General features: G+C 43.5%; 1 protein-coding gene across 1 annotated transcript in view; it reads left to right on the top strand.

Moving 5' to 3' along the window:
* VMP1 (vacuole membrane protein 1) overlaps nucleotides 1-6777 on the top strand; it is a 120167-nt gene extending 113390 nt beyond the window's left edge. The window contains exons 11-12 of the mRNA XM_056126600.1: nucleotides 3184-3286; nucleotides 4747-6777. Of these exons, the coding sequence (XP_055982575.1) occupies nucleotides 3184-3286; nucleotides 4747-4890 (247 nt within the window). The 3' untranslated portion in view covers nucleotides 4891-6777. The remainder of the gene's footprint in view (nucleotides 1-3183; nucleotides 3287-4746) is intronic.
* The last annotated feature ends 6981 nt before the right edge of the window (nucleotides 6778-13758 follow it).

Here is a 13758-nt window from a genome sequence, read left to right as displayed (position 1 = left end):
GACCGTGCAGTGCTAGGGCTTAAACTAGGATGGGCCATTTGCAAGACGAGCACCTTAACCCTTATACTATTTATCCAGCCTTGATACATTTTTACAAAAATATCTGGGAGATCAGTAGATAGTTCAAAGGCTGGAGTATTTGCTTAGCATGTAGGAGTTACAGGTTCAGTCCCTGGCCAACATAATCCCCTGAGCAATCCCAGAATTAACCCCCTAGCACCAAGCAAGATGTAGCCCCTGATGAGCCAGAGAGATAGTATAGCAGGTGCTTGCCTTTTAAGCAGCCAACCCCAGTTCCATCCCTAGCACCACATATGGCACCCCCATCACTGACCCCCAGGATTGATCCCTGAGCACAGCCAGTAGTAAGCCCTCAGCACAGCTAGATGTGGCCCCAAATTTTTTTAGTTAATTTTACTTTTTTTGCGAAGAGAGTTTTTATTTGAGACACATGTTCAAGAGAGAATATGAGCTTCAAGAGAAAGGCAAAAATTTAAAAGTCATTAAACTAAGCAGCAGCGAGCCAGAGAGAGAGAGGACAGCTGGTAGGGCACTTGCCTTGCCCTGCTGACCAGGTTTCAAGTCCCAGCCTGAGCCCACCAAGAGTAGGAGCACACTGAGCCAGGAATGAGCCCCAAGCACCATAAGGTGTGGCCCCAAAACAAAAAAGCAAATGGGTTTCTGAAGGAAATTTTTGTTTGCTTTTATTTTGGAGGCTCCATGCTGCAGTACTCAGGGCTTATTCCTGGTTCTGTCCTCTGGCAGTGCTCGGTGCCAGGGATTGAACCTAGGTTGCCTGCATGCAAGGCCTGCACTCTACCCACTGTACTATCATTCTGGCCCCTAAAGGAAGGTTTTGTTTTGTTTTTAAGTTATAGTCTTCAAAACCAATCTTTCTGCCAATCTTTCTGTGTATTCTATTTTGATACGTGGATAAATATGTGTGTGTGTGTGTGTATTTTGTATTTCAATTTGTAAATTGCTTAGAGGATAAGCTATTTGATTTTCCATGTACAGTATATAATGAAGGAAAATCTCTCTGAAGAGAAAATGTGTACTTTTGGTGCATTGTTGTAGCCAGTCATTACTGAGCTACAGTCCCTGCAGCAGAGTTCAGACAGCTCTCTCTTCTCCCCACTCCCGGGAGGGCACTTTGGAGTGTGAGAGACTGAGACTGTTCCCAGCCTAGCCAGTGCAGCAATGGCCTGGCTGCATCTGTCAAAAACTTTTGTTATTTTTTGGCTTTCGATTTGGGTTCTACTCCCGACTTTTGATTTTGCTCAAGAACTATGCCCAGATTGGTCTTCAGAGATCATCAACTCACTGCTCAGGGGTCATTCCTGGTGGTCTTTGGGGAAGCATTCAGGGCTGGGCATCAAACCCAAGTCTCCCACATGAACACGTGTGCTCCGGTTCATCTCCAGGCTCCTTTTTGATTCTGGGAAATCAAGCTCAGGGCCCTGGATGTGCAAAGTGTGTATACTACAACGGAGCTTCACCCCTAACTCCTCATTAAAGTTACCTCATTCTGCTTCCTTCTTTCTTTCTCAGTTCTTCCTTTGAGGGGCTGTGTGTGTTCTGAACAACAACCAAAAAAAAATTAGTATTGCTTTTGTAAATTACTTTGCAAGTAGTATATGAATTCCATAATGACTTTAAGTTCCTTATAGTCATAGATTGTTTCTTTCTTGTTTCTCTTTGTGGAGGGTGGGGTGGGGATACCACACCTGGTAGTGCCCTAGGGCTACTCCTGCTTGGTGCTGGGAAACCATGTAGTTCGATCAAACTGGGATCAGCCACCAGTTCAGCCTTCCCACCTATTGCACCCGTTAAATTATTGAACATAAAAAAAAGGAAGGATTCTATCCTTGCTAATTAAGAGGAATAAAGGAAAGTGTCCGACAGAAGTTATATATCTGTTAACTTATAGTAAATGTAACAAAAATAAATTCTTTTACTCTGATTCTCTGCTTTTTATTACAGAAAGCAACAACTGAATTGTTCTAGAAGAGACAGGGAAGTTAATTTAATACTTTATAGGGAGAGCATTAGGCTCTGTTGCAAACATATTTGAAATACCTTTAGCTCAACTCATAAAGACTTTTAACCCTGCTAAGACAGATGAGAAAATAAAGATGGTGTATATTTCCAAGATGTCCTAAGTTATTTTAAAAACTGAAACAGGGGCTGGAGTGATATTTCAATCCCAGCACTACATAGGATCCCCTCAACCCAACAGGAGTTATCTCTGAGCACAGAGCCAGGAGTATGCCCTGAGCACTGCTGGGTGTGGCCCCAGAACAAAAAAAAAAAAGAAATAATAAAAAACAGACCACAAAGCATTTCTGAAAGGAGAGCCTGGCAGCCAGAGTTGCCCAGAACAGCTTCCCTGCTTTGCCTGCACGTATTCTGTGTGAGAGGGAGCTCCTGGTACAGAAAATTATCAGAGGTCATTCGCCCAGTCATCTCAGAACAAGTTGTTTAGTAACGTACTGTAGTTTCTGTGCAAACCATGTACCATAAACCACGAAGTGATTCAGGGTTCATAGTTCCTTCTTTGTTCCTTTGTTAATCACTGACTTCTGACTAGTGGGAGGTGCCTCCCAAATTTGCTAATGCATTCTTTTTGGATAAGGATGACGCACAGATTGTCCTAATAAGGACTTGGATTGAGACAGGACCGCCCCCTCTGAGAAGATGGGACTAGTCCGGGAGAGGGCGGGAGGTTTCTTTTTCAACTCTGGATGACACAAGCATAAGTCATTTCCTTATTAATCGGTTCAAACCAGTTCTTACAGGAACTGGTGGTGATAAATGTGGGACTTCTCAGAAGTCATTCATTTCACTCTTTGTAGCGCGCCAGTGTGCAGCCCCTGCTCTTCTGGCCACACTCTGGCACTCCCAATGGACTCTTCTGCAGGAGGGGGCTCGGCTCCCGTTTGCTCCCGGTTATGTTGGCAGGAGGGGCGAGCTTTGCCCTTGCAAGGCTTGTGAAGTTTGAACTTTCTCCTCTGAAAAGACTTCCTAGGCTTTCACCAGTTCTGCTGATTTTTTTTATTTTTTGCCCCTTCCTAGCCAACCTCTGCTTTTTTGCGTTCAGGCGGTAAGTGGATTTTCTTTAACGTTTCTCCTGCTTTTCTTCCCCAAATGTGCCTTTTTCTTTGGGCTCCTTCCTGCCTCCAGTGCTGTCCCAGGCATTGGTCCATCTCTGCAGAAGCCATTCCAGGAGTACCTGGAGGCCCAGCGGCAGAAGCTTCACCACAGAAACGAAATGGGCGCCTCACAGGTGAGATTCCCCGTCCCTCCCCACTCCCCACCCCACCTGCAGGCGTTCCTGGTGCAGTTTTAGGCAAATAGTGAAGCATATTTGTCATCCCAGAAGTTGAAACTCCTTTTAGTCTCTACTGGGAAGTGGATCTAAATCAAAAAATGTCACTTCTGTTTTGTACATCCTCTCCCAGAAAGAAAGAGACTAATTGAAAGTAGTTGATTGTTTCGTTACATGAGTTATTATCTTGATAATAAATGATTTAGTAATATATTTCAGGACTGCTGAAATAGAATAATGGGTTCAGCACCTGGCCTTGTATGCTGTCAACCCTGGGCTCAATTCCCGCACCCCATCTTGTCCCCGAGCACTCCACTAGAAGGAATCCCTGACCAGAACTGGGTGTGGCCCCCTAAAAAAACTATATATGAATTTAAGACATTCAGACTTTGCTATAATATAGAATTAGATTTTCTAAGTTTATTTGAATATCTTTTCATTTTTTTACTGTTTCTTGTCAGAGCTGAGAAAATTTAAAAAATATTTTTAATCAGGTCTCTTAAGTTGAACTGATAAACTCTGCCTTTTCTATAAACAGTTCTGTGGCTATCAAAAATGACTAGAAGAAGATGAGTAAGCAGTAACTGCAGTGAGAAACTGGAAGGAAGCAGTTTTTTCTGATGGCCAGACACTTTTTATGGCCCTTCGCTACCCTCATAATTTCAGACAGATACAGAATTTATATTGCAAAAGTTGTTCCCAGTGCTTAAACGTAAATGTGTGGTTCTCTTAACACTGTTCTGTATGGTAACTTGAGAGTAGAATTTAAGACTTTATATATATGTGCCAAACACAGTAACAACAAAGTCTCCATTGGGGACGTTTCTGGGCCCGCTTGAGCAAATCGATGAACAACAGGAGGACAGTGACAGTGACTATGTAGTAAAAGACCTCATACCACCCAAACTAAACCATAGGAATTAATATTGATTTTATATCCCAAAAACGAAATCTTAATAACAAGGTGAAAAAGGCATCACTGCAGATACTGGGTACCTAGAGATAAAGAATTTATTTTATTTTTGTCTTATTTTTTTGTTGGAGAGTCACACAGAAAGTGCCCAGGGTTCACTGCTGGTTGGTGCTCAGAGGATTATATGGGATGCCAGGAATCAAACCCGAGTCAGTTACGTGCAAAGCAAGTGCTGTACTATCCTTCTGACCTGATAAAAGCCTTAAAAAAAAATCTGGGGCCACACCTGGTGTGGGTGGGGTGTGAGATGAGTGCTGGGGATCTTATACATGTTAGGCAGAACCTCACATGCCCTTGAGTCATGTCCCAGCACAAAAGACTCCATTATTCAGTTCTTAGGTTATGGGGTCACTTTTCTTTGAGCACTGTGGGGCTCCTCTAGCTTCTACTGAACTAATTGAGTGTTTCTCGTGGGTTTTTTTTTCTTTTTCAATTATTCCTACAGGGAGAAAACTGGTTGTCCTGGATGTTTGAGAAGTTGGTGGTCGTAATGGTGTGTTACTTCATCTTGTCCATCATTAATTCCATGGCGCAAAGTTATGCCAAACGAATTCAGCAGCAGGTGAACTCTGAGGAGAAAACCAAATAAGCAGGAAAGGTTTTCACAACAGAATTAGAGTGGATGGGTTCTGCCTGAGATTCGGAGGACCCCACACCAGGAAGGAAAATTTCCTTTTCCAACCTGTATAAAAATTGTTCTTTTAATGTTCCAAAAGCAATTTAGTCCATATTTTGCACTCACATGCTTTTCCTCTCTGTGTTAAGTAAGGTAAGATCCACCCTTAATTCAACCTGAATTCTATTTTTATTAGGGTGGGTTGTGATGTTCAGCACCAAATTTAACAGAAACTGGCCTTCTGTTTGTCACTTTGAAAAGACCCACATGGTTCAATTAAAGGATTCAAGACACTCCGCTGCAAAAAGAAAAGTTCCTACGTATATTAACTATGTCAAGCTTTTCAGGCTTGTCACAAATGACTGCTTTGTTTTTCTAAGTCAGTAAATTGTATATAAATTATACTAGATTGGGTTAACAGTCTTGCATGTCTATCATGGTAAAATTTAATATGTCACCCTGCCCAACCTTTCCTCTCCCACCTACAACAAAAAAGGGCCATTTTAAGATGCTTTGCACACCCTCCTGGGAAACTGATCTTTAAATTTTAAAACAGTATAAGGAAAATCTAATTGGTGTCTCACAAGTGAGCTGACACCATTTTTTATTCTGTATATTTAGAATGAAGTCATGGAAAAACTTTATAAAGACATCTTTGATCATTCCAGAATTGTGTCCGTTTTCTTGAGCGTTTTGATTTTCACTTCCTTTTAGCTTCTACCAACTGATTTGTAGCATTGCCAAGTCTACATACAGTCATAACTTGTGGAACCTTTGTAGGAATGAAGGAGCATTTTGGTGTTGAGGGGATTGTGATTCTGGAATTGGGCAACTATCCACACACTGCTGAAGTAGCATCTTGGGGATTGGTATAGCAAGGGTATTTCTTGATTTGTGGAAACAGAAAAGAGTACACAATGACACTGTAGAAAGACTTATTTTTTTCTAATCATACTTTCTCATATATGTTCATTTTAACTCAGTATGTACTCTGGTTTTAACTGACAATTTTACTTTTTTGTGTAACCTGATTTTCTCGCTTTTATTTAGTGTTTTTGTTCTTGTGTGATTATTTTGCCTTTGGGATGTTTCTGGTTGAGTTCTTTAGCTTACAGTGAAAATAAAGGTTCATGTTTTTCCTTTAGGAAAATGGGTCTTGAGCATATGTTGAGTATAGAATTGGGTTTGAGTCTCAACCAGAAATGCCTGATTTGTTTTACCAAATCCTGCCTGAAAGTCTGCTTATTTTGCCTCTCATCGTGACATCTCCATGGCTATACCATCTTGTCAGGTAGCTTATCAGATTGATGTTGACTGTTGAATCTCATGGCAACAGCAGTCGATGGGCTGTCTGACATTTTGGTATCTTTCATCTGACCATCCATTTCCTATGTTCCCATTAAAACATTACCCAGCATCCTGGCTTACAATTTTAAAACTTTAGTTCTTATGTCCAGTGACTCCTTGAATTTTTCATGCCGTGATATTGCAGCAGTATTGAACTGAGTAGATTTTGTGAAAAATATGTGATAGTCTCTATGACTACCACTGAATAAAGGACAAGTAATTGTGTCATGGGTTTTGAAAAGGTTGCTTCCTTAATGATTTTTTTTTATCTGCCCAGGAACTTTCTAGCATCATGACTGTTGCCTTACTTAAAAGCAGCAAATGTTTTATTATAGAAGTCATCTTCTAATTGTGTTTCAACTGCTTCACTTGCATTTTATTTTGTGTTGGAAGAGAGAAAAGCAAATATGAGTATTGTACTATTTGCAGTAACTCTTGGACTTTATTGGTTAAATTTCATTCAGCATAGAGTAGTCACAAAAAGCTAAATAGCTAAGTGATTAATTCATTTGACTTATGATGTTGGTTTTTTTTCCGCCTCGTTCAAATGAGTATGCTTTACCAACAAATGAAGACTGTTCTCCTCTCTTCTCTTAGACACTCGGGTGTGGCAGGCATGCTCCGGTGATGTGCTGGATTTCAACAGCAGCAGTCTGTAATCTTTCTATTCAGTGCTTGATTATTTGCTTTCTTGTACCCACTGTAGTGAACACAGGTAACTTCATGATTCTAAGCACAACTAGTAGAGTTGCAGTTGATGAGAGAACAGAACATTTGTACATGGATGTTTTTTTTGTTCTGTAAATTAAAAAAAAAATTGAAGGCCTGGGAATTCTTGTGATTCCGTTTCTGCTTTAAGTCTCATTTTGTGCCTTCAAGTATCTGCAGTGTTTTATGTCTAATCATCAATAGAACAGTGTTACACAGTATATGAACAGTACATTAACTTTACACACTGAATTTATAGGAGGAAAACCTCCCTTAAAAAAAATGTAATGTGGAAACTTGTAGCACTTTCTGTACTCACTGTTTATCTACATACTCTGGGCTGTAAGGCTTGGCAGAAAAGATTTTTTACCTTTTATTTGGATAATGGTCACTATCCCTAATCTCTGAAATTCTAAAAGACAAGACTGGAATCAAGCTTCTGAAAGCCGTTAGTTCAGTGTCCAGTGCTCCTGCAGCACCTGGCCTGTTCCCAGTGTGGGTTGAGGTTTCAGTAGCTTTGCAAGAAAAACATGAGACTTCTCTGTCCCCATTAGTCACTCAACCTTTGATGTGTTGAGTGCAAATAACACACTAAGCTAAATACATCAGTAGATATCCCCCCCATGCCTGGGGTGAATGATATTTTTACTGACCCATGTGGAAAAACTACGAGGGGTTTCCAACCTTTTAGTGTTAAAAATCTTTCCTGTGGGGGCTAGAGAGATAGTATAGTGGTCATGCTGCCAAAGTGGGTTCAATCCCTGGTACTCCATATGGTCCCTGAGCCCCACCAGAAGTGGTCCCTGAGTGCAGAGCTAGGAGTATGCCTTGAGTACCAAAACACAACAACAACAACAAAAGTCTTTCCAATATTATGAAACTCATGTGCTCGGTTTAGGTTTCTGCCTCTAACATGACGATCTTGAGAAAGTTTCTGGTTTTGAACTCAGATTCTTTCATAGAAATGTATGAGACCAGATAGTTCAAAGGGCTGAGTGGGTGTCCTGGATTTAACCCCCAGCACTACATAGAGCCCCGAAGCACAGGCAGGAATTAGCCCCCAACCACCTCCAAGTGTACCCTCCCCCCCCAAAAAAAAAGATATATGAGTGCCCATGGAGATAGCCCAAAATACTGGAATGTGTGCTTTGCATGTGCAAAGCCCAGGTTCACCCCCAGTGTTGCATCATCCCCCTACATAGCACCAGACTTGGCCCCAAACTCAATTTTTAAAATGTTATAAACATTGTCAGATAAAACAGCTAAAGTGGGGCTGGAGTGATAGCAGAGCAGGTAGGGCATTTGCCTTGCACGTGGCCGACCCGGGTTCGATTCCCAGCATCCCATATGGTCCCCTGAGCTCTGCCAGGAGTGATTTCTGAGAAACCCCTGAGCATCACCATGTGTGACCCAGTAAGCAAAAAAATAAATAAAAAACAGCTAAAGTGGGGGTCAAAGATGTAGTTAAGCAATAGAACATTTGCCTTACATAGTTGAGGCCCTGGGTCCAATCCTAGACATGACAAATTTTTTAAAAATATATAAAGAGTACAGGAGTTAAGGTGCTTGCCTTGCTTGAGACTTCTCAACACTGCATGGTCATCCCGGCACTGCCAGGTGTGGACCAAATCCTCACCCACCCACTGCTCACTGCTCATCCACTTCCCAAAAAAGGTGCTGTGTTGAGACTGGAAAGATAATACAGGGGTTATCACACTTCACTTGCATGCAGCCAACCCACTGTCTGGTCCCCCAGTGCCACCAGGAGTGACCACCAAGCATGAAGCCCTGAGCACTTCCTGGTGTGGCCCCCAAACAAGCAAACAAAATTACTGCAATAATTTTACTAGCATATTCTTTTTTTTTAATTCAAATACTAGTAATTTGTGGTAGCATGCATTCACTCACACTCCAAAAACAGAATTTTAAGAATGTTTTCAGCGCACACACTCTCGTTTTGGAGTGTGTAAGCTGTCCAAATCCAAAAGAAAAATAGAAATTAATGAATTGGCTTATGATTTCTTACTGCCCTCTTTAATAAGACTAAAACCAAAGCTGTACGTCTAAAAATAGGCCTGCACCAGCTTACTGAAAGTACAGAGCACATGCACACAAGGTTCACTGTGAATTAGAAAGTACTCCCCACCTTAAAATAGTGATTTTCTTTTCATTTACATGACAATGAATATGGCAAATCCTAAATAAAAGAGAGAGCCCTCAAAGGTAGGGGGGGAAATAACAGCTTCTTAATACCTGTTAGAAAACATTCCATTGAGGTGCCGGAGCAATAATGCAGCGGGTAGGGCATTTGGCTTGCATGCAGCCAACCTTGGTTTGATCCCCGGCGTCCCATATGGTTCCCCCAGCACCTGCAGGAGTAATTCCTCAGTGCAGAGCCAGTCACCTCTGAGTTCACCAAATGTGGCCCAATCCCCTCCTCCCCCTCAAAAGAAAATGTTCAGTGAGGGACTAGAGATGTGGTGGCTCGGGAGTGTTGAACTCCGTCCTGAACTCAGTCTCTGGTTTTTGGTTTTGTTTTTTGCTTTTTGGGTCATACCCAGCAATGCACAGGGGTTACTCCTGGTTCATGCACTCAGGAATTACTCCTGGCCGTGCTAGGGGGACCATATAGGATGCTGGGAATCGAACCTGGGTTGGGCAGCGTGCAAGGCAAACACCCTACCCACTGTGCTATCACTCCAGCCCATGAACTCAGTCTCTGGAATGGCCACACGAAATAGAATTTTTATGTATACACACACATTTTAATTTCTGGGTGTTACACATTATTTAAATAGGTAACATGAAAAGTATTTAGTAGACTTGATTGTCTCATTCCTATTTTATAAAAGCAAAGAAAGAATAACTTATCTTACTCATAAACATAGCTAATGTGGTCACCAAAGGAAGTTAAAATAACCTAAGGAGGAGTTTCCTAGCCACTTTTGAGAACCAAGTCGCATTCTATCTCATTTCTTCCCCCCCCCACCAACTTTTTGGCTTTTGGGGTCACACCCAGTGAAACTAAGGATTTACTCCTGCCTCTGCACTCAGAAATTACTCCTGGCAGTGCTCAGGGGACCATTTGGGATGCCTGAGATCAAACCCGGATCTGCCGCGTACAGGCAAACACCATGCCTGCTGTCGCTATGGCCACATCCTATCTCTCAACATATTGATCAAAGTTTCTCTGGTATTTACAAAATACGGTCAGTAAAATGCAACACAGACTTTTGCTTGTGAAGCATTTTTGTTCTTTTATTCTCAGAGACAAGAAAGCACATAATGTACTTGAAAATTCTAGAAGCAGTTGAGTCATCCGTGTCTGGTAGTCAGGGCCTTGGGTTCCGGTCTTCCTCCCTTCCCAGCAAGGCCAACAGTTCACCGGAGGTAACGTGTTTGCCTTGGGGGTGAGGCTTGAATTGCAGCATCTAACCTCCATGTATTTGCATATTTAACCAGCCCTCCTAGGAGGACTTAAAACAGAAACCTGTTCCGGACAGCTGCTTATTCATTGCCTTTAGAATTCTGTGGTTCTTGGGGAGGCAGGTGCCAACTGTTTGCTCATTCTCTTTGACCCACTAGCCTTGCTGTTTGCTGTGTGGGTGTCGATACTACTAAAATAATAGGGGGGAAACATAGTTTTAGATGACCCAAACACCCTGGCTTTATTGGAGATTTGGGATTCTACTGCAGTTGGTAGATGGGCCCAGAGTATAGCCCAGAGAGAATGAGTCAGTCGTTAGTGGCTGGCTGACTCCATGGGAACAAATGGAATCCAGCTTTGAGGGCTTGTCAGCCAAATCCACAAATGGGACATCTGTTCCTCTTAATTTAAAATAAACTTTTTTTTTTTTTAAAAAAAAAAAGCATGAGGTTGCTTGGCTCCTTGTTTCTTTGTGTCAGCAGCAATTGCTGCTCTAACTTGGGAAGCTTAGAAACAAAATCTGTCATCTTCGGGGCATTTTCAAAAAGGGTGGCATGGGACTGCTTTGGGAAGGGAAGTGCTGGTTTTACTGTACAGCATTTGGAAATCCCCCTCGGGGTAATCAGCCCAGGTGTTCAACCCATTCGTTAACTACTTCCAAATAACTCAAAGGACACAAGGGGGTTTGGACACACTCCAGATCTCACTGCAGTGTAGGTTTTTTTTGGGGGGGGGCGTGGCACGGGCCACACCCAGCAGTGCTCGGGGCTTACTTCTGGCTCTGCACTCAGGGATCACTCCTGGCAGGTTCGAGGGACCAGATGGGGTGCTGGAGATCAAATCCGGATTGGCCGCATGCAAGGCAAACACCCTTCACGCTGTACATTGCTCTGACCCTGCAGCATAAGTCTTTATTTGCACTGGAAACCACATTCCTGAGTTACGGAAGGGAAAGTTCTGGCTTATTCCGGCTTTTCAGACTAAAAGACTCTGAGCTATCTCTGTGAACTGACGGTTGCAGCCACCTCTTGAGAATCTCCAGGGGGAATATCTACAACTTGCTCTGATGGTCTTCAACCCACAGTCATTTGAAGAAAAGATTCATTTATTGAAAGAGGATCTGGAAGAAGCTTTTTTCTTCTTCGACCTACCCAAATGCGTCTTGATCTAATCCCAAAATTGTTGCTCTCTCAGCCTTCTGGGGGACAGTGACTAAGCAGGCCTTGCTTCAGACCATATCAGAATTGTTTACTTGTGGATCCCATCTCTGTCCCATACAGAAGGGTGATTTGTTTGTCTTTGGGGGGTTGCTTTTTTTCAGGTATTGGGACAGTTTGGGATTTGCAAAAAGAGATGGACCGCCAGTCCCCTACAGGTGGGGAGTGACTGCCAGGATTATTGTCTTCCTTTGTACCTCCCCGGGGTGGGAGCAAAGAGCTGCTGTGTTCACTCGTCTTGGCAGGAGTGCTGGAGGCCAGCCATCATGGCACCCAAGTACCATGTTTTTCTCAACATCTTCATATTAATTGACAAGATCAAGGTCAAAAATAATGAAATTAGGGTTCTTTCTTTTTTCAGCATGTCTCAGGCTCCTTATAGTCACTGTCACCTATGTGACAGACCTATACCTCACATAGCAGCCAGACTGCCTGTCTGCACCCTATATGGTCCTCTGAACCTGCCAGGAGTGAGCACTGAGCATTGCTAGGTGTATCCCCCCCCACACACACACACACACACATTAAAGGACTTCTGCTGTTGGGGCCAGAGAGGTTGTACAGTGGGCAGGATGCTTATGATACTTGCCTGGCACCCCATATGGTTCCCTGCTTGCCCCAGGAGTGGCCCCTGCCAGGAGTAACCCCTGAGCACCACTAGGTATGGCCCAAAAGCACCTCCCCCCAAAAAAAATGCTATTTCTGCTTCATTCTGTCCATCACACTGGCACCTTCCACCCGTGTCCATTACCTCGCCATGGTGTAGGAACATTATTCATGGTGTAGGTCCACTCTGTATGGTGTACACTATGTACATAGCCACACAATACTAGCAAGCAAGATTAGTTCCCTGGAACTCTGACGGGCCCTGTTCCAGGAAGCACAGTGGATGACGCCAGTCTTGATAACGATTGCTTGCTTTGCACCCGGCACGCTCCTCAGTGTGCTTTACCTGTATTGTATTTAATCATTAAATCCTTACAACAGCCGCACCGGGAAATGGGACAAAGAGATTCAGTAATTAGCTGGAGGAAACAAGGAAATGGCCGAGAAAGGCTTCAAACCCTAACATTTTGGCTCTTAGCCACCCTATTCTGCAGAAAAGTACAATGTGAAAGTCCAAACTTTTGAACACTTACTGAAAAATCTGGTGATATCAATGTAGGTAAGTGACAAAGGGAGACAAAGTGAAGGCCACAGCCTAAAAAAGTTTGGCTTTTGCATTTGTGTGTCCTTTTAGTGTAGGCTTGGAAAAGCCAGGTTGGTTCTTGCTGTGTGCGCAGGTTCCAAGCTGGCATTTGCTCTAATTACGACCACAAGGCCGTTTCTATCTGGACATGCCTTTATTTCTTTTCCAAAGCACTTTCACATCATGAATTTCATTTGAGCTTCTTAACACCCTGACTAGGGACGACTCCGGGGCTCCCACTAGCTAAACATGTGCCCATTCCTTTCAGCCACCTCCTGGCTCAGAGAATCATCTAGACTCTCCCCACACCCATGCCCCCTACCCCTCCTCGCGTCTTCTGTTACTCTTTCCATAACTTTGCTTTGTTTCCTCCCCATACCTGCATACTTCACAGTGAGGTTTCTTATGTTTGCCGTTTCCTCCCACGAGGGCAGGCGCTGTTCTGCGCTTCAAGCTCCCAGTGAGGCTCGTTGGGTGAAAGCTGCCCTGTGAGGTGCTGGCCGTGAGCCGAGGAAGGTTAAGGCGAGGCGGTGGAGGACAGGTGAAGAAGGAGCCAAGAACCGTGAAAGATTGTAACACTAGGGCTGAGGAGACAACTCGGAATTGCAGGCAGTAGGCCCTGGGACTGTCTGATTCCCCCAGCACCACTGGAAAGGACCCGCTGAGCAGCTCACCTGAGTGTGGCCCAAACCACACACCCCACAAAGAATGTTTTCAAGAGTGGAGATCAGGGCCGAAGTGGTAGTACAGCAGTTAGAGGCTTACATTGCACACAGCTAAGCCAGGTTCAGGCCCCAGCATCCCGTGTAGTCCCCTAGCCTACCAGGAGTGATGCCTGAGCATCCCTAAGTGTGGTCCAGAAACCAAAAACAAAGAGAGTGGGGGTCAAGTTTGAGAGACAGAGACTGTTGTACTGGGGTCTGAGGTGATAGTACAGTGGGTAAGGTGCCTGC

The sequence above is a fragment of the Sorex fumeus genome, unplaced genomic scaffold (genome assembly GCF_029834395.1).
Source record: "Sorex fumeus unplaced genomic scaffold, SorFum_2.1 ptg000063l, whole genome shotgun sequence".
Taxonomy (NCBI): domain Eukaryota; kingdom Metazoa; phylum Chordata; class Mammalia; order Eulipotyphla; family Soricidae; genus Sorex; species Sorex fumeus.
The sequence above is the reverse complement of the archived record's forward strand: the minus strand, read 5'-3'. Positions and strand labels throughout refer to the sequence as shown.